We start from the raw sequence: 26,818 nt of genomic DNA, 5'->3' as shown, positions 1-26,818 counted from the left end.
TTTAACTGCCATGTCCAGGGCTAATACAGATGGATCTGGAAGAGCGTACTAGACCTCATGGGATTTTTAGGTTTAACTTGTCTCTCTGATATTTCAAGCCTGCATGGGCACAGATTTACGGTGCGATGCCACTCTTCTGATTTCTGTGAAACTTGCATCTGGCATTGGGTTGTGGGCACTCTGGACAAAACAGGTTGTTGGTTTCATCCAGTTTGGTGGTTTTCATGTTACACTTTAAATAAGGTTCCCCATTTTGCATTTGAGGCTTTTTTCCCTATGACTGACTGCATGTGATTTCAGTGATGAATACTCTGGGGTTTTCGGTGCACAGGTATATATGTATGTACAGTTTACTTATGTCAAAAGGCAGCCTTGCTGCCAGGTGAGCTGTTCTGTTTTGCACTTAGAAGCAAAATGTACTGTTTCAATGCAAGTGACCTATTTTCATTACAAAAGAGTAAATGCTCACAGCAACAGTGATGGGAGAATAGCTTGAGACAACTAGTCTGAAGTGGGTTTGTGTAAGCAGTTTGGTTAACAAACATTTTAGAAAAGTTTATTTTGTTGATGCATAACTTGCAGATACTAGAAGAGAAGCATTGGTAAGGTGCAGCCTGACTCTGCAGCTTGGAGTGAAATTGGTTTGGTTGTCACATATGTCTTTGTACCAGTTTACAGAGGAGCATGGTTTCCACCTCCATGTTTTTAAGATGGTTTTTTTCCTTTGTGAAAGGGGGATGGCTGGAGGGACTGGCCAGCTCGGATATGAGAGTGGATCAGAATTTGTAAAAGATCTTTGCTTTCTTTTCATCCTGACTCATTTCTGCTTTTGTTGGCAATCTCCTCCTGTTAATTGCCCTAACTTGCTCTGTGGGCTCATGTATATGCTTCAGTTACTTGTGGTAATTTTTCATTGCTCTGCTTTTAAAGCATCGAAGATTGCACAGCCAATGGCTCTTGCTAATACAAATGTAAATGTATTTCTTTCTTGGCTTGCTGCACCATACGTGCACTTGTTAAATTTTCTTTTCATTAGCTTGTATGACATGTTTTTGGTATTAGAATCAGTACTACATGGATTTTATTTGTGAAAATGGAATAACTGTAGTTTATTATTCTGCCCTTTTCAAGGGTAGTAGTCAGTGTCCAGCTTTATAAGCTGATGTTTTTTTTTCCATTTGTTGCTCATGGCCTCTTATACCTGACTGCTGTTGCCAGTTGTTCTCTGTGTTGCATTTTTTTAACCTCATTGGTGCTTCTCTGTGTTGTCTGCATGGATAATATAAATATTGCAGAGCTCTATGCCTCTCACTGCTTTTTTCAGTAGCTATTTTTATAAGGATTCCATTATATATCCTTCCAAAAGAAATTCTGTTCAAATGGTGGTTATAGGCTTGAAGGAAAACTTCCTAAGGTTTGAAAAGACAAGATGTTCAGAACAGACTTTCTTCTTAACACTTTCGCTGCAGTGTTTTGAAGTCTTTATAGTTCTGTGGTTTAGTCTTGGTGAGTGTGATGGTGGTGGTATTTTTAAAGAAAGAATATGTGACATTTGGAAAAATTAATTGCATAGTAATGCAGGTACAAAAGACTGAGTTATGAAAAATGTGATGATGCTTTAATATGTCCATACAGCATTAGGAATTCATACCTGGTGGCAGTACAGTAAAAGTATATGAAAAAGGGATGTAAACTTAGCAAATTCAGCATCATTTGAATTTCATTCATTTTAATGTTTAATCCAGATTAGCAGATGGAGGAACAAACAAACAACAGCAAAAAAGGAATTGGGTTACTTTTAATTATGTAACTTTCCTGAAAAGCTTATTTTTTTTCCCCATGCAGCTGTCTGATCAGTGGCAAAATTCATAACAGCTCCCTAAGTATTTAAGATCTCTGTTAATTGGAGTTCCACCTCTTGATGAAAAATGGTTCTTTTGTTAGCTGTTTTGCATATGAAAGATGAAGACAACCATTTTTCTCATGAGATTAAAAAATAAATTAATTAGAATGAAATAATTTTCTAAACTTAAGGGAATTAATAACAAACAAAGCTTCTGGAGTAGCTAGCATTTATTTTGCAACTCGCAAGTATAACATAACATAAAAGGAAGACTTTATTCAAGCACATTTATTCCATGATAGTTTAAAAGCCATAATCAGCTATATTGCTAAAGCAGTGTAGATATTTTGGTTATTAAGTATATTTTGCTGCTTCTGATTTCAGATGTAGAAATAGACTTACTGAGATTTGGGGGAAGAAGAGAATGGAAATTTGTGCTGGAAGTGCTAAAGCTGCTTGGGGATATTGCCGTCAAACCCCTGCTTTGAAAACAGAGGGAATGGTGAATTGATGGGCTCTGTATTTTGTAATGATATGGAGCAAGAGCTTGAGGAATTTGGTTTGTGTTGAACGGCATTGCCAAAACAAATAAATTCATTCTTGTCTATTTCTGTGCCATTTGCCATCCTTGCTTTGCTATGGGTGTGTGTGAGATGCCCCCAGTATCAGTGGCTTGCACTCCAAGGGTAGAACTCTCAGGCACTACGGTTAGAAACCCCACTAAGAGTTGCCATCCAATCAGTTAAAACCCCCCAGAGTAACTGAGGAAAATTTTCACAAGCTGTTTGGATTTGCCACTGAGTTTGCCCTTTGGCTAGTATTGAAAAGTGTTGAGCTTTAACCATGCACATGTGACGGTGGTGTGCAGCAGTTCTCAGGCTAGTTCTCAAACAGCTGCCTGAGGACTCTGGGAGCACTATCTTCCGATTGCTCAGCAGAGGGTGGGTTTTGGGGTATGATTTGGTTTTATTTTGGTGGCTTTTTTTTTTTTTTTAATGTTTTCTTTTGTTTTCCTTTGCAAAAGTAGTTTTAAGATGCTCTTGTTGCCCTTGTACCAGTGAACTGTCAGGTAGCTGGTGAAGACACTTGTATGGTTGCATTGTAAATGAGATCCTGGTGATACTTTCTTTTTGAAGGATTGGAGCTTGCCAAGGAGAGATGAGGGCTACCAGAGAAAATGTCATTGAACCATAATCTCACTGAGGCTAGTTAGATGACACAGTGCTGTGCTAGTAAAGTTATGCTATGTCTGGCTCTAAAAGCAGAGTTTCTGCACAGAAGAGCATGGGAAGCATCATTGTGCCAAGTGTCGACTCAGGTGTATTGTGGCAGGTGAGTGCTACTAATCTGCCTTAAAAGTTTCTTGCTAGCTTTGGCAGCACATATACTAAAATTGGAATGATACAGAGAAGGTTAGTATGGCCTCTGTGAGAGGGTGATATGCAAATTCGTGAAGCCTTCCATCCAGAAAGTACGGTAGTGGCTTAACCCCAGGTGGTAACTAAGTACCACGCAGCTGCTCATGCACTCCCGTGTCCCCCACAGTAGGACAACGAGCAGAATCAGGGGAAAAAAGGTAAAACCCGTGGGCTGAGATAAGAACAGTTTAATAATTGAAGTAAAACTTAATAATAGTAGTAGTAATAATAATTATAATGAAAAGGGGAGAGAGAGAAGAATAAGCCCCAAGAAGAAAAGCCAAGTGATGTACAGTACAGTTGCTCACCACCCACTGACTAATGCCCAGCCCATCCTGAGGGCAGTGATCTGCCCTTCCAGGTGACTAGCCCCAGTTTATATACTGGGCATGATGTGCTGTGGTATGGAATACCCCTTTGGCTAGTTTAGGTCAGGTGTGCTGTCTCTGCTCCTTCCCAGCTTTCTGTGCCCCACCTCACTGACAGAGCATGAGAGATTGAAAAGTCCTTGATCAGGGTAAGCGCTACTAAGCAACAACTGAAACGTTGGTGTGTTACTAGCATTGTACTCAGACTAAAGCCAAAACAGCACTGCACCAGCTACTAGGAAGAAAAATAGATTATCTCAGCTGAAAGGAGGGCACTTGCAAACTTGTGTTCTGAAGTCACTTACATGCTATAGTAAAGTTTTGCAGTGCTGGGTAAAGCAACAGCTGGGGAAAGAGGTGCTGCACCTCAGCTTTGTGATTCTTTGCACTTCACAAGCTTGGTGAGAGAGGGTGATTCACATGGCACAGTTCAGCCATCTGCTGCTCCTCTCAGCTTGTGCTCTAAAGCAACAGTAGTAGGGCAGCCTGGGCTGGCATAGGAGTTTGGGCTGCACCAAGACAGGCAAAACTCTACACAGGGATTGTGACCTGGGGATAGGGGAGAGGGGATTGGCAACAGGCACATCTTCACTTGCTGTCTTCTGATTTCTAATTTTCAAACTGTTAAGATAGAAAAGGCAGTTGCTTGTATGCTGTAAACAGGTTAACAGTATCCCTCTGTGAATGCAGGTGCTTGATTTTCACAGGGATGTCTCTCTGGTTCTCTTGTATTGCTGTTGTGAACAGACTTTGACACTTGGATGGAAAACTTGTCATTTTAATAGTGTATGAGAAGGAAACAAGTACACAGACTGGCTTATCATTCCTTGGTCACTGACCAGGTGCAAATAATGAACTTATTAGACTGAATTAATCTCTTAAAGGAAATGGTCTGAAATCCATCTGGTAGAGTGCTGAAAAGCAGACTCAATAAAATCCTAGAAAATTGACTGTAGGAAGGAGTTCTCTGTTGGCAGAAAGCTGAATTGGATGACCTGAGGAGAGTCCTCTGTCTGAAATTTCTGACGCAAAACCAAACAGAAATAAGTGATGAATCCTGAGCATAAAGTTTGCAAACAGTGTTTTTGAGAGATGGAGGATTTAAATGCACTTGTACTAGCTGTATCTGCTGTATCTTCTGTAACAGAATTCCCTCAGCAGGGTGTCACATGGGGGATGGCTTTAGTGTGGTGGGGGAGCCTGGCACTCAGAGGACGGTAATATGCACAGAGCTAAGCATTCTTATTACACATCTTAATTCAACAGCCACTGAGAAGCTGCCTGATCTAAAGTGATGGGGCAAACAAAGAAATACCACTGGTAATTTCAGCTCTGTGTTCAAACCTGCCTTTTGGTTTCTGTAACTGGAGATAAACGACGGTTCTTACCGTCTGGCCGTTGTGTACCCATACCACTTCTAGAGGGTACTTGCAGTAACAGAGCATGCTTTTTTTTCTGCAGTGGTAGATGCTGGCTGAGTGTACCAGAGAGCGTCCCTTTTTAAACAGAAGCCTTTGGTGTTGCCTCTTTGCATTAGCGGTGGATTCCCTAAATCTAGTGAGACCCTGTGTGTGCTGGCTTCTGCAGGAATCTCAGCACCTGACAGCCTGTCTCTTAATGATGCTCCACAAGAAGTTGATCTTTCAAGAGAGTGAGGCTAGTTGTATCTTTTTCCTTTTTTGTAATGCTAATATGTTCTTCATAGCACGCCTGCTTGCAGATGCATAAGGATGTGCAGTAGTGAATGAGGGTGTGGATGTAGTCACAATTGTGTTTAAACTCTAGAGCACTCCTTGGGGATATGATGGAAGCAATACCTATTTCATCAGATGGAGTTTCTTGTGTTGTCCTTTAGTGTTAGGACAGCAGAAGACACTGTACAATATCTAAGTGTCAGATTTTTATGTAGACTCTTGGTGATGCAGTCCTACCAGTCTGAAAAACTTTTGAAGCTTTTGGTGTATGCTGTGTGACTCAGAACTCAAGGTTAGCATTGAGTTTGCTGGAAAAGAGCATCCTTCGGAAATAAGGTTTTTGTCGTTTTGTTTAAATGCACTTGCTAGACTGAAGTTTCCAATTACAGAAAAGCTAATTTTGCTTCCAAGTCTGGCTCCGAAATGGTCAACACTGACAGTCCCTCAGTAAGAGAAGCCATTGTTCCTTTTTGGCACTACCTGCAAATACAGTCATTAACTGTAAAGTAGCATGCTTTCTTAAATCTCCTCTTTGGTCATTATTCTTCAGGGGATTGTATTGTGGAACATTCCTGAAACAGAGGCTGTCATTTCACCACCCTGACTGGGTCCTGTCCCTGGTGGTAGCATTGCTGCAGTGCTGGAGGTGGGGTGTGCAGGGTTATCCTTTGCTTCCCTCCTTCTGCCTGCTGCCACTGAAGCTTGAGACACACTTGGCACTGCTGCTGCTGCCCCATGTGCCCAGCTGGCCGGGTTTGGCTGGGGCACAGTGTGCAGCTTGCACCCCAGCTCTCCAGCCAGCAAACTTGTGGAACTCCTTGAGCAACAGTGAAGCAGATCTTTAGCTCTGCGAAATCCTGCTGCTCATGCTGTGCAATTTAAAGGCAAAATGCTTCCTGCTAATTATTAACAGTTACTCTGTAGGAACAGACTCATTACGGGGCACTGAACCCTGGCCCGCCGTCCCTTTCAGCACCTGAACAATGCAAGAGGGAGGGGGGGGGGGGAAGAAAATGGAGTGCTGGCACCAATTAGTCCTGAGATTAGTCCTGAAAGAGGATTGCAAAATCAAGGCCAAAAAGAGTAGGGAGTGGGTAAAAGGATTTGAAATGAGATTATAGGGCCTAAAAGCGCCTTTCTTTTGTTAGGGAAATAATTCAGCAGTTTTACTCAAGCCAGTGAGACAATCTAGTTCAGTGGCTGAAGTAGGAGATGTATGTCCTGTTCTTTTTAAGGTTTTTAACTAAGTTGATCCCTGGTTGCATTTATTAGTTGCTTCCTGCAAAATCAAAGTGTTTTCAACAAACAAACAAAAACAGAGGAAAGCTACTGCCTTATCAAAAGGCCTGTTGTTTTTCAGGAAACTTATTGGTATTCTTTAAAAGGAGAGCCAAGGAAAGGAGGCAGATTGAGCTCTCTTTCTTACTTCGGGGAAACTTTTTTCCTGGTGGTTACTATGACATTGGCACCGGAGTCACCCTTTCACCACCCATCCTACAGATGAGTTTCAGTGCTGGTTTTTGTTTGTTTGTCTGCTCAGAGATGCAAATCAAGCAGTTCCCACTTCAATTAAAAGCACTGTCTCCTGTCAGTGCTATAGTGGTGTATGTTGTTCTCTTCCTCCTTGACGGAAGTGAACACTAAGCCTTGCTGCCCTGCTGAAGAGACTGATATACACCCATGTAAATAGTATTCGTGTCTGGGGCTGAAGAGTGGAGTTTGCTTGGAGACAGCAGAAAGAGTGGTCTTCCCCCTCCCTCTGCCTCCAGAAGGAGAATTATGAAAGGGAGAATTACTGAAGAGAATTACAAACATTGTGGCTTAAATAGGAAATGTTTCGGTTTAGTATATTCATGCAAGACTGCAGGAAATTATGACTTTCTTTCTGCCCTTCTGAAGATGGAATGGTTTCTCTTGAGGTGACTTAGAAAGTGTGAGGAATCATGAATGTGTCTATTACCAGTTGGTTTTTCAATAGAACTTGTCAGTGTGAAACAGCTATGTAGGCATGCTTGAAAGCCTTGCTTTCAGTTCGCTATGCCCACAAGTTTAGGGGAATTACTCAGCATGAAGAAGGGGTGAGTTCTGCCATGCTCTTGGATTTCCCTTACTGCTGCATTTCACACGAGCCCTTGTTAAACCTGCTTTTATAGGCAAATGCTTAAAGCTGTCTTCAAGTGTGGCACTGAGAGGTTAGCAGGCATCATCTTGCCACCCAGACTGGTGTAGCCTAAGTAATGGGCAAGATTGCATTACATGGGAAATATGCTGTTTGAGAAAAGCCTCTTTTGATAGAGGGGCCCATTTTTTCTCTAGACAAAAACATTAAAGTGGGATATTCTGCATACTGTTCTTGGAGTTGCGTTGTTCTCTTTGGACTTGTTTATAAATAAGTGCTTTAATTCCTGTCCAAAGCACCTGTTAAATGCTAAATTTTCCCCTGTTTTGGTTTTTATTCCATTACACTACTCTAATACAATCTAGTGAATCTGACTTGCTGCTTTCTAGCCTTCAAAAATTTGTTCTACAGTTCCTCCAAGAAAACAAGGAGACACCAAGAGACGAGCTGTCAGCAGTTTCCATGCAAATTGGTGAAGAAACACAAGCTCTCATCATGTCTATGGGACTTGTGTAAATGGCTTTACTAAGGCTTTAGTTGTGAAGTTGTCCCATGCTGAGATGGAAAGGCTTCACAAGACGGTCATAAACTTTCTGAAATAGAATAAAAACAATAACAAAACCCAGAAGGGATTCAGCAGAGGAGTTTATGTGGAGGAGGGGTTGGCAATGACAGAGGAATAGCAAGTCCTCTTAAGAGTAGGACAGAAGAACAGTTTGAAAAGGGTGAAGAGTGCAATGAGATGTCCACAGTTTCTGCTTATGGCATCCAAGTCCTGCTTTACTTCAAGTCATGTTTCTCTATGACCTAGAATTCAGGTGCAGGGTCTTCGAAAAAAGGAGTTGTTGGTTGAGCATGTTCCAGTTGAACTGAGAACCCCAGGTGGTATTTGCTGCACCTAGCAGAGGCAGCTATCTGGATGGTTCAGAGCTGCAAATAGCTGGACTTGCTGCTTTCCAATTTACACGTTTACTTTCAGTCCTTTGTATGGTGGCTGGAAAATCCATGGATGTGCTGTGTGTGTCATTGAAAAGAGCGACTTGACTATCAATGAAACCACCAACACGAGAATTAACTGGAGTGGTCTGGCAAAGTTGTTTGTTCCATTTCTTCATCCCCCATGATTTGTCAGAAGTTACATTAACATGTAAAGAAAATATTTCTGCTTAACTGTTTGTAGTAAATAGATGCACTATAAATAAATTTCCTCTTTAATGTTTAAAAGGTTATGTCCTGTTTATTTTATGACTGATTAGTGTCATTGCACTAGAATGAGCATATTTTGAGGTCATCTTGTATTTGAAAATACAGTTTGTTACTTTCTGTGATTTGCTACCTTAGAGGGCTCATACGCTATCTGGGATTGTCAGGGTGTTGGTGTCTCTAAACACCAGCAAACCATAATTAATTGTTTCCTGTAATCTAACTCATTGATTTTCTGTATTTGAGGTGATCCGAGGAACAGCTTTACTCCTGGGATTAATTATAGAGAGAGAGTGAGAGTGTGTATACACTCATGAACATATTTTTTGCTAGTTAATACTAATGAGGAGTTTTTGCAGCCGCATGGCTGATACTGGTTCAACTGGAAGGTGAATTACACAGGATCTGACAGATAAACATGCACATCCTAAGCAGCTCCTTTTGGTGCCCACAAAGATTGTGCTCTTAGTAAATAATCACCATTTTTGGGGTTGCCCACCAGCAGATGGACCTCCCAGAACATCTTAGTTTGTCAAGGAGAGAGCTTACAGTCCCACTGGTTGTTAAACTAGAGTTGCTCAGTGAGGGGCACAGAGGACTGCTGAATTGTCCTATTTGGTTTTATTCTTTAACTTTCTTGAGTTTTACCAAGAGAGAGTGAATGGCCTAGACACTCTCTCTAGGCTTCTGTGTTTTGGCACAAGATTGTTACCAAACTGCTGTTCAAATGTACCATGCGGAAACAGTAAATGTAGATACTTGCAACTTTTTGTGGCTATTCACATCATAACAATTTTTTCCAACCTTCCCCATGCAAAGTTACAGCAGATAAAGCAGAGATACAGAAGCCAGTATCTCACTGCAAAAGCAATTGCCTGCCCACCTTTGCCTTTTTTCATGCAGCCTTTATTTCTACACCTCTGCTTTCTGTTGTGAATCCCAAAGTGAAAAGCAGAGTGTTTAAGCCCTGTCTTACTGAGTTGCATCCAATTTCTGCACAAACAGCTGAGGAGAAGCAGCAAATAGAAGGAAACTTAGACCAGGGAAGCTGATAATCTGATGAAGTAACAGTGCTGTAAGACAGTTTCTGGAAGAGTAGTCTCCTTGGTAGAGATAAAAACTTAAATCAGTCATGTAAGGAATTGCTAGCTTAAAGGTAGAAGGGTGACTTCTCACTATAAATTATGTGAAGGTCAGCTTTTCCTTACTGAGCTCCTTCATTCATGCAGGTATTACTGTAACTTGAGAGAATTATTAGAATATTATTAAGTACAATATTAGTATTCTCAACAGGCTGAACAGCTTTTCAGAGAGGTAAGGATTATGGCTAAAGATGCACACTGGGTTTTATTTCCCATTGCAGGTAGGAGGTTTACTTTTCCGCTAAGATGAAAGTAGCTAAAGATAATTTAAAAATGAGTCACAATGAAGTCCTCCGAGTATTTGTTTACAGTTAGATTTGCAGAGCATGTGAAATTCATTATTTCATAGCTCTGCTTTGAAAACATTAAGTAGAATATACTGGGGGTTGGGTGCTGTAGTTATTGCTACTGTAAAAGTAACTAGGGTACTCTTTTTATGAAGCCCAGACAAGTACAGATCACACAGAGTTCCCAGCTACAGTTCAGTGGGGCATCTTCATTTTGGCTCTAAAGAGGGAAGAGACTCCTGCAGCATAAATGTCTGTGAGGTCTCATTTCACAGAATCATAGAATCAGAATAGTAAGGGTTGGAAAAGAACATTAAGATCATCTAGTTCCAACCCCCCCTGCCATGGGCTGGGACACCTCACACTAAACCATATCACCCAAGGCTTCGTCCAGCCAGGTCTTGAACACTGCCACGGACGGGCATTCACAACCTCCCTGGGCAACCCATTCCAGTGCCTCACCACCCTAACAGGAAAGAATTTCCTTCTTATATCCAACCTAAACTTCCCCTGTTTAAGTTTTAACCCATTACCCCTTGTCCTGTCACTACACTCTCTAGTGAAGAGTTCCTCTCCAGCATCCCTATAGGCCCCCTTCAGATACTGGAAGGCTGCTATGAAGTCTCCACGCAGCCTTCTCCAGGCTGAACAGCCCCAACTTTCTCAGCCTATCTTCATACGGGAGGTGCTCCAGTCCCCTGATCATCCTCGTGGCCCTTCTCTGGACTTGTTCCAACAGTTCCATGTCCTTTTCATGTTGAGGACACCAGAACTGCACACAATCCTCCAGGTGAGGTCTCACAAGAGCAGAGTAGAGGGGCAGGATCACCTCCTTCGACCTGCTGGTCACACTCCTTTTGATGCAGCCCAGGATACGGTTGCCTTTCTGGGCTGGAAGCACACACTGAAGCCGGTTCATGTTCATTTTCTCATCAACCAGCACCCCCAAGTCCTTCTCCGCAGGGCTGCTCTGAATCTCTTCTCTGCCCAACCTGTAGCTGTGCCTGGGATTGCTCTGACCCAGGTGTAGGACCTTGCACTTGGCATGGTTAAACTTCATGAGGTTGGCATCAGCCCACCTCACAAGCATGTCAGGGTCCCTCTGGATGGCATTCCTTCCCTCCAGCGTATCAACCGAACCACACAGCTTGGTGTCATTGGCAAACTTGCTGAGGGCGCACTCAATCCCACTGTCCATGTCAGCGACGAAGATGTTAAACAAGACCGGTCCCAACGCCGATCCCTGAGGGACACCACTCGTTACTGGTCTCCAGCTGGACATTGAGCCATTGACTACAACTCTTTGTGTGCTGCCATCCAGCCAGCTCTTTATCCAACAAGTGGTCCATCCATCAAATCGATGTCTCTCCAATTTAGAGACAATGATGTTGTGTGGGACAGTGTCACTTTGCACAAGTCCAGGGAGATGACATCAACTGCTTTGCCCTTGTCCATCAGCTCTGTAGCCCCATCATAGAAGGCCACCAAATTGGTCAGGCAGGATTTCCCCTTAGTGAAGCCATGCTGGCTGTCACCAAGCACCTTGTTGATTTTCATGTGCCTTAGCATGCCTTCCAGGAGAATCTGCTCCAAGATTTTGCCAGGCACAGAGGTGAGACTGACTGGTCTGTAATTCCCCGGGTCATCCATTTTCCCCTTCTTGAAAAGGGGGTTATATTTCCCTTTTTCCAGTCATTGGGACCTTCACCTGACTGCCATGATTTCTCAAATATGATGGCCAGTGGCTTCGCAACTTCATTTGCCAGCTCCTTCAGGACCCGTGGATGGATCTCATCAGGACCCATGGACTTGTGCACGTTCAGATTTTTTAGATGGTCTTGAACCAGTTCCTCTCCTACAGTGGGCCCAAGGTCTTCATTCTCACAGTCCCTGTGTCTGCCTTCCAGGACTTGGGTGGTTTGGTCAGAGCCTTTGGCAGTGAAGACCGAGGCAAAGAAGTCATTCAGAACCTCAGCCTTCTCCAAATCCTGTGTAGCCAGTTCTCCCGAGAGCTTCCTGAAGGGGCCTGTGTTGTCCCTAATCTGTTTTTTATTTGCTACATACCTATAGAATCCCTTCCTGTTATCTTTAACATCCCTAGCCAAGTTTAATTCTAACTGGGCCTTAGCTTTCCTAACCTGGTCCCTAGCTTCCCGGACAACATCCCTGTCTTCTTCCCAGGCCGCCTGTTCTTGCTTCCACCTTTTATAAGCCTCTTTTTTCATTTGAATTTTCCTCAGCAGTTCCTTATCCATCCAAGGGGGTCTCCTGGCCCTCCTGCTGCACTTCCTTCTGGTTGGGATGCAGCACTCCTGAGCTTGCAGCAGGTGATCCTTGAATATCAACCAAGAGTCTTGGCCCCCCCTCCCCTCTAGGGCTGTATCCCATGGAACCTTCCGAAGCAGGTTCCTGAAGAGGTCAAAGTCTGCTCTCTTGAAGTCCAGGGCAGTGAGCTTGCTGCACGCTCTTCTCACTGTCCTGAGGATCTCAAATTCGAGCATCTCATGATCGCTGCATCCAAGGCTGCCCTGGAGAGTCACATTTCCCATGAGCCTTTCCCTGTTGGTGAGCATGAGGTCAAGCATGGCACCTCTCCTTGTCGGCTCCTCTATTACTTGCAGAAGGAAGTTGTCTTCCACACAATCGAGGAACCTCCTGGATTGCTTGTGCCGGGCCGTACCTTTGTTCCAACAGATGTCAGGGTGGTTGAAGTCACCCATGAGAACAAGGGCCTGTGAGCATGAGGCTTTTCCTATCTGTCTATGGAGTGCTTCATCTGCAGGTTCTTCTTGATCAGGTGGTCTGTAACAGATCCCCACAGTAATGTCTCCCGTAGCTGTTTTCTCTTTAACTGTGAACCACCCCTTGAATTTGAGGCTTTGTTGATTCAAAGACTTCTCTGGAATAAATGAAAAATTCCCATCTTCTGCTGACTGGATGAGGCTGATAAGGTAGAATTCAGTCAAACTCGTGCCATTCACTTTGAATTTACTGTACAGTGGGAGCCGTATTCTGTTTTTCATTTTCTCTGCATCCAACCTGAGGCATTTGGCATCTCTTTAGGAGAAACACTCTATGGCTGTTGTAGGTGCAGCTAATGTGAGTCATTGATGAGGTGTGGGCTGTCAGGGGCCTGGAACTGAGAGGTGGGGCATCAAGGGGTTGGTCCTGGTCTGCCACCATTTACTGACTCTTTTGGAGGTAAGTTGTTATCTCTGCATGTATGTTTTCCTTTATGGTAATGGAAATGGTATTTCTATAGCTCTGTGGGTGGGAGGATTGAGCTAGATGGTATCTGCTCTACAGTGCATCTGAATGCAAAAAAATGCTACATTCTCTTACTTCTTTTGTTACATCTTCAGACCCAGACTGTGAAGTGAAACAGACAGGTGTTAGATGCTGTAGTTTCATGTGTGTGTTGGTCTGTACTTCCCCCCATTCCTAAAATACAGCTCTTGAGTGCTTCAAACCGAGTAATCACAAAAATGTGAATGAGTGAAAACTGACAAATTTTTATACTAAATTTTTTATGCATTAGCAGGTTATTTCTAAAATTGTATCTCTGAGGATGACTTGATACTTACGTGTTGAACTTTCATGTTGGTGATAGAACACCCCAAACTGCCTGTCATTCATCTTGTGAGCACCTTGCACGCTGTGCAGTATGATCCTCAGGCACTGGTCGTTTGGGGCACAAGAGCGTCATCACTGAATGCAGGACTTGTAGTAGATACGCATGAAGAAGTAGAATTGAGATTAAAAAAGCGTACTTTCCAAATATGTGAGTATTTTACTTCTGTTTTATTATTATTTATTGTCGTGTTCTGCTTTTATGTAACTCTCTGACATATGCATCAAACGCTTTAGTGTATGTCTGTGACTGGAAATCTCTGCACACTACTCTGCAGCAGTGCTGAAGAGCCTATAAGCATATTAAACTTACCAGGGAAAAGCACCTTCAGCATCTGGGAGAGGTTAAATGTTCCAGGGGAGAGGCTAAGCATTCGATTGTCCTCTGCTGCTGTAATTCCAGAAGCCAGATTAGTTTTGAATTGTCTGAACCGCATTCATTCAAGATTAATGAGAAAGACCAAATCTGGAAAATTTCAGCTGGTAAGCTCCTTGGCTTTGAGTAAGTGGTAGAGAGGAAGTTCATACTGGCAGCAGCCTGCAGGTCATGCTTAGTTTTGAATTTCCTTAGTACTTAAATCAGTGAAATGGGGAATTGCACCATACTGGATAAACAGGAATTTCAGCAGACAGTGTGAAGCATTTGTGGAGTGGGACACACGCTTAAAGGCCTCCTCTTCCTTCTTCCCATCTGTTTCTGTTTCATTGGAGATCAGATTTGCCCTTTTGTGCATGCGCATTTATAACATTGTGAATGTTAGAGGTACAGTGGTGTATTTAAAATTAACAAGTGGCATATTCTCACTAATGGGTGACAAGCCATTCTAGCAGAGATGTGCATATCACTAATCTCAAGTCCAGTTGACTGACAGGCCATGGTTAGAAATCTGAGTGAGAACCTGACGTAGAAAGCATGTATGAAATCCAGCTAGGTCTACCAGGAAATCTGTTTGAAGTTATGCAGAAATAATAAACGGAGAGTTCAGGACTGGAATAACAGAAGTCAGTTGGATGACCTTGGGCTTTTTAAAAATTGAATCAGTTTCAATTTGGGAGAAATGCTTCTTTTAGTAGAGCTTTACATTATTATGCCTGGGTGGCAACACTGCAGCTTCACTGTGGTGGTCGGCATGGAAGTTCTCTAGAGCCTTGTGTGTGCTGTAGCATTAACTGATTTATATCAAGTTGGAAATGAAGGTGAGCCTAGATATAGGCAATGGCTAGGACTCATTTATTTTCTGGAATCTGAAATTAAAGACCGTTTTTTCCCTTCCAGTGCAGTTCTAATCAAGTAAAACAAGAATAGGAAGGAACCTCTTCTTCCCCATCTCTTATTTTGGAGCAAAGTGAAGGCTATAATAAAAAAAAAAACTGGAGTGCTCCATTCCTAATTTTGTGGACTACAAGAGAATCAAACTGCTCCCCATTGGCCAGGTCATCATTTGATGCTGCTGTGGCCCAAAAGAGACCACAGTCCTCTGTGGTCTCAGAAGTCAGTGGCTGTCTGTAAATAAGATGTTCTATTCATCTGGGCTTCAGGGAGCTGACCTGCAGTGCCTGCATGGGCTGGCACAGGGACACTCCGTAGCACATGAGCAAGTTTAGGTAACTCTGAGGTTTCCTCAGCCTGATGACTGCCACTTTTTCATCCAGTGATAGGCAGTCTAGGAACAATTTAATAGCAGTTGTGAAATAAGGAGAAACACAGGTGCACTACAGCATGTGAAGTAACCTACAGCGGTTTTCCTTACTTCAGGATAAGGAAAGCAGGAACAAGTATAAACCTGTGCTCTAAGAGGGAGCTCTGTTATTCCTTCTTTAACTACATTAACTTCAAAAGACTATTCCCTCACCTGCTGTGTTGTCACTGAACAGTTTTTTATTCCTCCCAGAGATATGTAGACTGTGTCAGTAAGAATTTATTTCTGGTTTTAACACAAAAGCAGAAAAATGAAACTGAGACCAAAAGGATGAAGTGACTTGCCTGGAGCCACTGTGTGATTCAGTGGTAGAGACAGAATGGAAACTGGAGTCTGATAGCAGGCATCTCTCAGTTCCCAATGGAGACAAATCTTTTTTCTTAATTAGAAGTAACACAGGACAGTTGTCTCACCATGCATTTCCAAATATGTCTGGACTTTTTCCTGTTTCAGTATTCAGCCTGGAATTGTAATGTGTTCACAATAATTGTGTGAATAATTATAATATTTAAACACAGATTAGTAAGAAATCTGTTTTTTTTGCACTATGGCTGACCTTCAAATAGCCATCTCTTTTAAAACAACAACTCTCTGGAAATTATGATGTTTTTATTTGTTTAAAGAACAAATCCACCATTATTGTCCATAAATACATATTCAGCTCTTGACAAAGACCAAAAGTCTGGTTGAAGTGTCTCACCAAGGGGACAGGAAGGCTTCATACATCATGTCAGCAGTGAGAGGGGTCTTTCGAGCACCACAGCAGAGTCATTGATGGGCTGCAAGACACATGACAATGTTTTTCCTGGAATTAAGAATTACTCTTTTAATCCCTAATTCTAGAAATTTGAGCAGCTTTTTAATACTTTTTTTGTTTTCCCCTTTCTCTCCCTCTTTCTGTTTTCTTGCTTAATTACTTGTTTTAAGTGGTGACAGTGGCAGGAGAGTAGAGTGGCTTTGGCTAGCTGGAGAACATAAAGATTTGGCCAACTTTCCACTTCATCCTTCAAAAAGTAACGTTAAGTTTTATATTCAGACATTTTGCTCATGAATAGTTTCCCTGAGCAACTTTTCCTTTTGTCTTTAATGAAAATTTAGATGTAATCCCTCTGGCAGCCATGTCATATAGAAAACTCATTTAGAGTGCACAAGAGATCAAAATTTTATTGTTCACTCAAAACTGTGTTAGGCACCCTAGAGAAACCAGGAAAGGCTCCATCTAGGAGCTTAAAGTCTCAGTCCCACATGTTGCAGTAAGGGAGAGATACCGAGAGACAATAAAAGGGGGAATTGCCAAGGAAAGAGAAGCATTACCAGAATATTAGATCAGCCTTCATAAATTAAAAATTAGTATTATGAATTCATAAATCTCTTCAAGAATAATGTTTTGTCAGTTATGGAAAATTTGAGAAGATGGGATAATGGGTTTATATATTTAAAATCTCTAAAGTAATCAGTTTTCATTAAAATCAGGGAATACCTTAGCATGCACCTTCCAGATACTTTTTAATGTATTGTCATTAGCCCAGGTTAGAGGAGGCTTTTTGCCTTTGATTGCAGAGGAAGCTTGTTTGCCTGTTGCTAGGTGATTGCTAATTGTGATATTAACTGCCAGCAAGCTGCTGGCAGGGATTATACATTTTCTTTTCCTTGTTAACAGAACACATGTGTTAGAGGTGCGGTGTTACCTGAATGCTTCTGTACTGCTCAAAATTTATAATGGGAGTGATAAATTCTTTAATACAACTATGGTTATGTACCCTGTGTAGAGCATGAGCCCCTCTTTGCAGTGCAGTAGTCTTGTTAGCCCCCATCCAGTAATGGCATTAAAGTTGAATGTAGAAAACAGAACTGATAGGGCAGCAGAAGGATCTGAGCTCTCCGGTGCAAACAGTGGAGAGCTGTCAAGTGTTAGAGGAGCCTTCAACCAGAATGAGATGCTGTCTGTCCCATGTTCACTCTGCAAGCTCGTGGCAGTGTGGTTTGGACTGAGTGATCTCCTCCCATGCCATCCGACAGCTGCTCCACAGACCACATTTGTGCAGTGTGGGGGGCAAGGAGGATACTCATTGCTGCAGTCATGAATATTTCTCATGCCTTACACAAGGTAGCTGCTGTAAGGAAGTCCTGTTCATCTTCCAGCATCAAGGGATGCTGTATTCCCACACAATTATACTTCAGCTTTTTTTTTTCTCAGTTACCAACTAATCCTAAAATAACTTTTCAAGGAATGCTAAAAATTATGCTCTTCCAGCTTAGTTGGACATCTGTTTAAATACATTATAGTAGCAATCTGTGTCCACCTTTCTTTGGGAGCTCAAAGTATTTGTCAAGAGTATCATTCTCTGCTGCCACTAGATAGAGGCTTTCATGGGCACAAGCCAGATAAAGGCACCTACAGCTATTGTTATCTCAGCAAGTTGAACATAAGAATAATTGTGATTTATCTGCTTTTCAGAAACTTTTGGAGGTGGGTTTCTATGCCTGCCAAGATGCTCCATTGGCTACCCTTTAACAAAATGGTTTGTTGTTTCTAGGCTTGGTGTCCTTGACATTTCTGTCAGTTCACTATTTGTCAGATGTGGATGGTTGGTAACGGAGTACCTACAGTGTGAGTACATCGATGCCTTCGTTTCTTCACCTGGCAGCTGCAGCTTCTGCTCCCAGGAATTTTCAGCTGTATTGCTGTCCTGGTTACTGCTGCTGATCCCAGGGCAAAAGGTGGTGCTCTCCCATCTACTCATTGTGCATAACTGGAAACTTACTGCACTTTTTGGAAGGGGAAAGTTGTATTTCTTCCTACCACACCTTTTTGCAAAATCATGGATGCTGAGCTGGATGTAGAGGCGCTTCAGTCAATAATCTTTGCTTGTCCTCATCATTTTTGCCAATAGTAAGGTCTGGAGAGGGGATGCTCTGTATCACTGCAACCTGTTTGCTTACTTTGTTGTGTTGTGTATATTGTGTGCATCAGCTTGTTAGCTTACAGCTGGCACCAGTCATCTTTCTACCCCTTACTAAGGTGTCCTGGTCTGTACTGCAAGCTTTTCTGAGAGCAACAGTGTGTTTTGATGCCAGTTATGCCTCAGCAGCTGAGCTCAAGTCACTTGGCCTTGGTGGGCCTAGGTGTATGTAGACCACCTTCCCTGCCTCCCTGCTGAGCTTTCCTTCTTTGGGCTAATAGCTCTCAGCTTCAGAGGAGAACTGGGGGGTAAGAGGGGTTTTTGTTTCCCCACCCTCTGTCTGTGTCTTCCTGCTTTACCATTACCCTCTGGACATACTTGATAAAACCTGTCCTTTGTGTTTTCATTATCCCTTGATTGCGGCATGTAGTCCCACACAACTGAATTTGTTTTGAATTTTTAGTTGTTTTGTTTTTTTAAATCTGTTAATGAGGCCTCTCTGACAGAGAGGCCTATGAGAGTTTTTGGCATAGTTGCGAAATACTGTAACTGTGAGAGAGAATTCCTACCCTGTCTTTATTTTAGTGCTTGGCTTTAAGAACTGCAGTCTCCTTGCTCTGATGTGGATTCCAGAAGACAAAGAATTTTTATTTCCTTTTTTAAGTCTCTTGAAGTCCATGCACTTTTTCAAGATCTGTGTAAATGTGTGACGTACATTTTGATGGAAATGCGTAACTGGGGGAGCTCACACGTTACTGGTTCTGTATGCCCTGGGAGCTCCTGGTTGGGCTGGCTGGCTGCCATGAAACCTCACTGGCTGGCCAGCCAACCTTCCCATTGGCTTGTTTTCCAGCACAAATGGTGTCGAAATCAGCACATTCCCATGGAGTATTTTAGATTTCAGCAAAGCAATATTTTCCTGTGGAGAAGCCTTCTCTGAGGAAGATCCCTGCTAGCCCTCAGTCAGGCAGCTTCCCATGCCCAGGGCCCTGTGGCACAATGAAGTTTCCTACTGGTTGCATCATCAGAGGACAAACAGTTTGTCACTTGCCTTGAGCAGAAATCGAGTCCCGCTTGTCCTTACAAACTGATAGCTAATCCCCAGGAAAGGTTGGGTTTGATCAGGGGTAGCTCCTAGTTCCAGGTATGTCATTTCACATGAGCAGACGCTCATGGGTTAAAACAGTGTTAGTGGTTTTCAGCAAGCATGTGAATACTTCATGTGCTCCCTGCAGTGATGCACAAGTGCTGCAGTGACAATGACTGTGCTTCAGAAGGAGGTGCATCTTGCACTGGAGGGACTGGACACAAACATGCACCTTCAGATACTGTGTTATGCATTTGCTACTGAATACTTTTGCAGCCTGGATATCCCTTTGGCTGAGGGTATGCTTGAAAAGATAGTATTTTCTGCAAATCGAAGTAATGGTCATTGTCAGGTAGGTGTTGGTGTTTCACATCTCATCGATAAACTATACTGATTCATGTTCTTCCAAGATTATTTGTTTGAAATCTCAGCTCTTTATGATTGATGCAGGTCCACCTCATGCCTGACCCTCACCTAGTGCTCTGTGCTCAACTGCTGCTAGGAGTTAAGTCAGCCCAAACCTGAGTATAACAAAATTGCATTAGGCCACATGTTTCTTCGCACTGATGTAAGAGTTCAAACTAGTTACTGCTTTTCTTCCACTAGGTGTGTGGGGATTTAGTCAAGATTAAATATTACTTTAGTCAGTGTGTTTAGTTGATAGGTTTTGGGGAAAACTCTGCCATCTATAATGCTAATCGTATAAATACTAATCTTATGGCATGTATTGATTACAAAAGAAAATTCTAAAACCAGATTTGCATTTTTATTTTGCCTAAATATGGAATATGCTCCTACTTCTGTAGGAGAGCCAGCCACTCTTCCGAGTAGCTTACAGACTACACTGAAGAAACAATTTGTTTGGAAAAATGCCTGGGAAGGACCAGAGTTTTTTTGTTGTAGAGGATCTTTAGAAGAATGAACTTCTTCAGATGGTTTCTTAATCTGGAACAGGAAGGAAGCAGCTTTTGAGCACTTTGAGAGGTAGTGAAACTCTATCATTTCTCAACTTGAAACATGTTTTAATAACTAATATGCTCTGAGACTTCTTGTGCAAAAGTTTGTGAGCAGAAAGAGAATTCATCCAACACAGATCAGGCATAGCTAAACTTTATCAAAGCCCTGGAGTTCTGCAAACACAGAAGTTTGTTGTTTGAAGGGCTTGACCAGTCACTGTGGTACACTATTTACATGCTTGAATTCTTCAGCTTCCTTCCTTGGGAAGGCACAGTTGATTTTCTCAGTTCATGTGGGTTTGTGCTGAATCAGATGGAGTTTTTATGAGAGCCTTGGGCCTTTTCTGAAGTTGGAAAATAAGATAAATTACTATGGCTTTGTTTCTCTAGCAGAGACATTTTGTCTATTCAAATATATAGGCTTTTCTCTCCCCTTTCTTTAACCCTCTTTCACCCACAAACAGGCATACAGAAGCCTGGGAGTAGTTTTTTTCTATGTCTGAATTTCAGAATATTACTATTTTTTTTTCCCTTGGGCTTTTGGAAAGCATATAGTTGCCATACTGTGATTTCTGGGGCATATTTGTACAGCATGAAGATTATTCTATGGCTTTCCACTTGTAGCGTGATGTGTCCTGTCCCAGAGATTATCCTGAGCTCCAGTGCTCTATAAAACCTTGAGCCTGTCCTACAGGAGTGTGAATGCCCTCAACAGCTCTTGACCTTCATGTGAGTTGAGGAGCTACACTTGAAGAGCTGGTGCTTACTATAAGGAATGCAAACAATTGGTTACATTAAGCCCTATGAAGTGAGCGTGCATGTTCAGATGAGTGCCCCAGTGCACTCCAGCACTCCAGAACGCAGACCTACTTAACTACTTCTTGGTCATTTTGCACACTCGCTGTCTCTCAACTCCCCTTTTTGTTCAGGAGTACTGAAGGCTTTTATTACTCACGTAATTGCTTTGTATCCTTTTACAGTCTGTATTTTAACACAGGGAAGTTTTCGTATATTAGCATGACAGTCTGTGCAGAATAATTGTGAAAGCAGTGTGTTTTTTATGTATAGCATTCTATCAGAACTTTGCTAATGCTGTCAATGTATTAGAAAACATCTGTTTTACATTTCATTGCATTTTGTATAGTGGTAGTCAACTCAAGTGGAGACAAAAGTAACTGAACAGAAATGGCGTGTGGGGCTTGCCTCACAGTTTCCATCCAGAGAGGAAGGTGGATTACCTTAAAAAGGCAGGGTGCCTTACAGCAATCTTATCAAAGGATATTTAGTGCTGTCGTGGTTTAAACCCAGTCAGGTAACTCGTTCACTCACTCCCCCCCTTCTTTCCCTCCCCCTACTCCCGGAGGGACGGAGAGGAGAATCGAAAAGAATGCAACTCCCATAGGTTGAGATAAGAACAGTTTAGTAACTAAGGTATAACACAAATCACTGCTGCTACCGCCAATAATAACAATGATAAAGGAAATAACAAGGGAAGAGAATACAACACCTCACCACCAGCCAACCGATACCTCTGCCCCCCAGCCCGACCATGCTCTGACCGATGCCTCCTCCAGCCCTGCAGACTCCCAGCCCTTCTGGCTAACTCCCAGTTACATCCTGGGCATGACGTGCTGTGGTATGGAATACCTCTTTGGTCAGTTTGGGTCAGGTGTCCTGTCTCTGCTTCCTCCTGGCTTCCCCTCCTCCCTGGCAGAGCATGATGCTCACAAAGTCCTTGGCCAAACCAAAACATCGCTATCAGCTCTGTTCCCAGGCCGAAAGTCAAAACACTGCACTGCACCAGCTACCAAGAAGGAGAAAAATGACTGCTACTGCTGAACCCAGGACAAGTCCCTTGCTTTTAATTTGTGCTTGAATTTGGGCATAAGACAGTTATTTATATACCGATAACATAGTTTCATGATGCAAATGTCAATAAAAGCTCAGTATATTGAAATACCTGTTACTGTCTTCAAGATATAGAGGATTTTAAAACCTGTTTCATAACCACAGGCAGGACCCCCTGGCAGTCTGTCTCTTCCACTTGCCTTGACCAACACTGCAACAGATCTTTCCATGTTTTCAGTTACTTCCTCTAGGTGCTGTGCTCTTTAAAAGACTTGCTGTGCCTGAGTCCTGTGATGTGATCAGTGAACTCCTAGCGGTACTGCCTCTCCCACAGAGGACTCCGCACCCGATAGGAGCAGGGGTGTCCATGCTCTTGCTCTGGGCAGCACTGCCTGTGGAATGCCCTGGGAGGGCGAGCTGTACTGTGGTGGAGAGATGGGCACACCTGGCCAACAGTTGCTGTTAAGAAAAGAGTGAAGTTTCCTTCTGCATGTGGGGAGTTTGGCCCTTCTGCCAACAAGACAGGGCTGTGGCAGAAGAGCTGTTTTGGTGTGGTCGTAAGGGTGCAGCCATGCTCCCATGCCCTTACAGGAGAGGTGGGGTGCGGGCAGCCATGAGGCAGTTCCTTACAGCCTCCTGTCTTCTCTGACTCCCTGACACTGCAGAGGTTATTGCAGTGGAGGATCCACAGTCCTACTGCTCACAGCACCATGGGGCTGCTCTGAGGCAACAAAGGAAACAAGGTTTAGAGGTTCATACCGATGTTCCCACCTCTTCCCTTTCCCACGTTTAAATCTGTTCTTCACCTTCAGCTGTGCTTGTCACGGAAGAGATCTCTCAGAGGCCTTTGCGTTCGGGCAGCCTCTGTGTGAGCAGGAGGCAAAGCAGAAGAGGGATGTGGTGGTGTCCTGAGTGCAGGGCAGAGTGCTCTTGTGGAAGCATGGAAACCACCTGGTGTCTGGCCAGGGCTTTTCTGGTTTGATGTGTTAGCTGGGGCAGTGTGTTGTTATGGATGAGTAAAAGGCCGAGAGATTTGGGTTTTTAGCAGATGGCTTTGGGAAAAGACATCTATTTTGCTGTACTGAGAATTCAGGAAATGTTCTTGACATTGACTTGGTTTTGTGTATTAGGGGTTTTTTATTTATTCCAAAATGCTTTTTTCTCTCTTCCTCTAAGAGAGTGTGGGTGTGTGCTTTGCTAAGGAGGTTCTTCCTTGCACAGAGAATGTAAATCTTGAATTGAATTAACCTATTTTTAACATGAAATTTTAGAATCTTGCTTGAAGGCAAAAATGCCATGATGTTACATTAGCTTTAAAAACAGAACAGAATTGAATCAAACCTGTAATTGTTTAATGTAAATGAGATTTTCTTGACACTTTATTTCTTCTTACTTTCAGCACATCAGGTCCGCCCATTTGGCCAGGAAGCACCTTTTTCAAGAGAAATGGAGCCCTTCTACAAGGTAGGTGATGGATATTACATCCTGAAGTAACCGTTCTACTTAAAAAATGCCTCTTGCAAATTGCACAGCTTTTGTAATATTCACTGGGTAATAAGTAACCAAATGTTTTTTTGTTTCCTTTAACCTGTCTCCTTTATTGCGCATCTGGTGCCTTGAAAATGATGATTTACTACATACAGTGAGTGTAGTCTATGAAAGTTGCTGCTTTTCTGTCTTTCCTCGGATTATTAATTTGCTTGGTGTAAAATATGGCAAAGGGTGGTTTGGGTTTTTTTCTCCTTTGTGTGGATAAAGAGTGTCCAGAAGGAAATGTTCCGGGAACATTTAGCTCTCTGGATGAAGCAAGGTTGATTTTTGAGAGATCCCTTCTTTTACTACTTAACTGGGTTGGTAGCAAAATGTACCCAGAGGTAGGTAGCAGTTCTATATTGGGGAAAACAGTGGCAAAGTATTTGTCTCAAGAAACCTACCATATTTAATAGTGCTTATATTCACGGAGGAATGTTAAATATTTTTTAGTTTCAATAAGTAAAAATTTTCGTTCTATCTTACTAGACTTTTAAAAATCATTATTCACTGCTAAGTGTGTTTATATTTCTGCCATTGATTACACAGAACTACCATTGCTGTTAATGGAAATGTCTTGGGAACACAGAAGGCTTTTTCCCCAGACTGTGTGTGTTTGTGGTGCAAAAGTAACTTACAGTGTTTAGGATGGTTTTATGGTCTTTGCAAGTATTTGTCTGTGAACTGTCTCAGTTTTGTGTTCATTCTTATGGTGCCAAGAGTTTTCTGTGCTGCTTTCTGGCAGAAGATGCTGTACAATGTTCTGCAGAACATTTATCCAAATCACCTTTGGAGCCTTACTGACAACTGGGCTCACAAGCAAATAATTGGCAGGCAGTACTGCTCACCTTCCACACACCAAAGTAATCCAGTATCTGTAGTTTACCTGGGAATATTTTTCAACTGATTCCTTGCATATAAGAGTATGCATTATTATATTATCTAATATCTAAGCTGACATTTGTTCAAACAAATATTTAATATATTAAAGCTTTTGGATTCTTTCTTACCAATAGGAGATGGATAGACTACTGCTATGCAGCTTTTGGATTTAGTCTTGATAGATCTGCTACCTTTGCAGTCCTTCCTAATGGAAAGAACTAGAGGCGGTTTGTTGGGTTTTGTTTGGGTTTTGGGTTTTGTTCGGGTTTCAGGTTTTGGGATGGGTTTTTGTGTTTTTTTGTTTGATTTATTTTCAGTTGTTCAATTCTGGTTTTAAATGTATACCTGCACATACACAGTTTTTGTAATTTGAGTTCATAAAATGTAAACTACTCTGTTAAGCCTGTATGGTACAAATGTTCTGCCTCTTACGATTCAAGATATCCAGGAATTAATGGCAACTATTTTGTAGTCCTTCCTATCTCAGTTGTTGCTTACAGCAGTCTACCAGTAAGGAAGAGTTCACTGTTCTCTACACTCTTCTTCTCTGCTCTTCTCACCTTTCAAAGTGGGGAAAAAAACGTGAAAGCCCAAAACATTTCAACGTTGAAAGAAATAGAGAAATTACTGCATTTTCAAGCAACTAACAAAGCCTAACAGAACTTTAACTGAGTTGGCATTCTGCGTTGCCATTTCAAGTGGAAAATGCAGCCAATTTGAACTCCAATATGCATGATACTGCTGAGGTTGGAACGATGAGAAATTTTGAAGAAAAACCTTGTCGACATCTTTTAACACTTCCTGGTTTTAATTTTAAAACAAGAAAATAACTCAGCACGCCTTTATTTCTGTCTTTCTGTCTTTCACTTTTCCCTACAATGAGCTTTCTCACGTACATGATTCAGCAGGTTGCAAGGAAATCATGCATCCACCTCTTTGCTGCTTCTGATTGTCTTTTTCCAGAAGACCTGTGTAGAGGAGTGGTAGCAGGGGCACAGAGGTGTCAGATGAGGGGGTGCAGAGGTTTGCTGAGTCCTATCATACACGACCATCTTGAGTCTCTTTTTCCAGTGCTTATATCCATCTTAATGCAAACAGGAGAATGAAAAATTTATTTAATTATTGGTTTCAAGTTATAGTACTGCATTTTAATAGGCAAAAGTTTGGGATTTTAGGTAATTTTTACTTGATAAATCATATTTTGCTACATTTGTATATTTGAAAAGAATGTCCAGTGCATGTTATGGAAAATAATACAGAATAATTCTGAAATTTTAGTAAATGTGATATTTATGTGCACTTGTCACACCTCATTTCTTCTGAGTTGTTAAGGAAAATGCTCTTTCCTGATCTGGGGAATGAAGAGAAAAAAAAAATTGCAATGTACGTAGTACTTTTTTTAGCCAAGAAAGACTTTTAGTCGCTCCTGGTTTCCATTCATTTTATACCTGAACTATTTGGCAAAGTAATCTTAACCGTTGTAAAGCATTTAACGTATTTCTCCAGAGAAGGTGCCTGAGAAACCAGTTAGCTGTGTACCTCAAAACAGCAAAGGAAGAGAAAGCAGAGCTAAAATTAATTTGAACTATTCTGTGTCCTTAATGTTTTTGACATGAGCAGTATTAATTCTCTATTCCTTTCTGGCTGTCTTTGCTTTATGTGTATATGCTGTTTTCTTTTTGCCTATGGTTTTATTAGATACAAGATGGCTACCTCCATTTGTTTACTGACGATCATAGTACTGTTGGTTTCAGCATTAGCTCTCTAATGAAAACAAGTGAACAGTAAATTTACTTTTGATGTTAAGTCACCTTTTCTGGTGCTTTTTGAAGTGTTGAGCTCCTAGTAAGTGAAGATTGCTCCTTATATCCTTGTGCTCTTTGTCTTCTTACGAAATCCCATGCAGAGCTTAATATAGGTAGGACCTTCAGACCTTATCAGATTCTGGTGCATTCTCTCAGAACTTACTTGTACATCCATGGAGGTTGCTACATTCTAGCCTTCAGGATTCCCAAACGTCATGTTAAGGGAAGGTTCTACCCCAGTAAGAGGGGATTTTACCCTAGTAAGGGGGGAATTTTACCCCCTTACCCATATGTTTGAAGCGTCTATTAATGTTCTGGGAAAGGTGAGACCCTTGAGCCTGATCAGCCTGTCGGAGCCCTCTGCAGGGGCTACATTGGGCAGCATAGTATATCCAAGGGTGAT

At 42.1% G+C, this 26,818-nt stretch overlaps 1 protein-coding gene and 1 non-coding gene across 10 annotated transcripts in view; both read left to right on the top strand.

Annotated features, from left to right (window-relative positions):
* The window catches only part of FOXN3 (forkhead box N3), a 211,950-nt gene that overhangs the window by 113,139 nt on the left and 71,993 nt on the right, over positions 1-26,818 (top strand). For all 9 annotated transcript variants that reach the window (XM_057413410.1, XM_057413411.1, XM_057413416.1 and 6 more), the window contains exon 4: positions 23,598-23,662. In XM_057413410.1, coding sequence (XP_057269393.1) covers positions 23,598-23,662 — 65 coding nt within the window. The remainder of the gene's footprint in view (positions 1-23,597; positions 23,663-26,818) is intronic.
* LOC130601397 (U6 spliceosomal RNA) lies at positions 3,207-3,313 on the top strand. The gene has a single exon (XR_008972661.1). It is a non-coding gene; the product is annotated as a U6 spliceosomal RNA (small nuclear RNA).

Source organism: Pezoporus wallicus, unplaced genomic scaffold (genome assembly GCF_028554395.1).
Source record: "Pezoporus wallicus isolate ANWC-B61680 ecotype Strahan unplaced genomic scaffold, APGP_CSIRO_Pwel_v1 contig_3017, whole genome shotgun sequence".
Taxonomy (NCBI): Eukaryota; Metazoa; Chordata; class Aves; order Psittaciformes; family Psittacidae; genus Pezoporus; species Pezoporus wallicus.
Note: the sequence above shows the minus strand (reverse complement) of the source record. Positions and strands in the feature narration are given on the sequence as shown.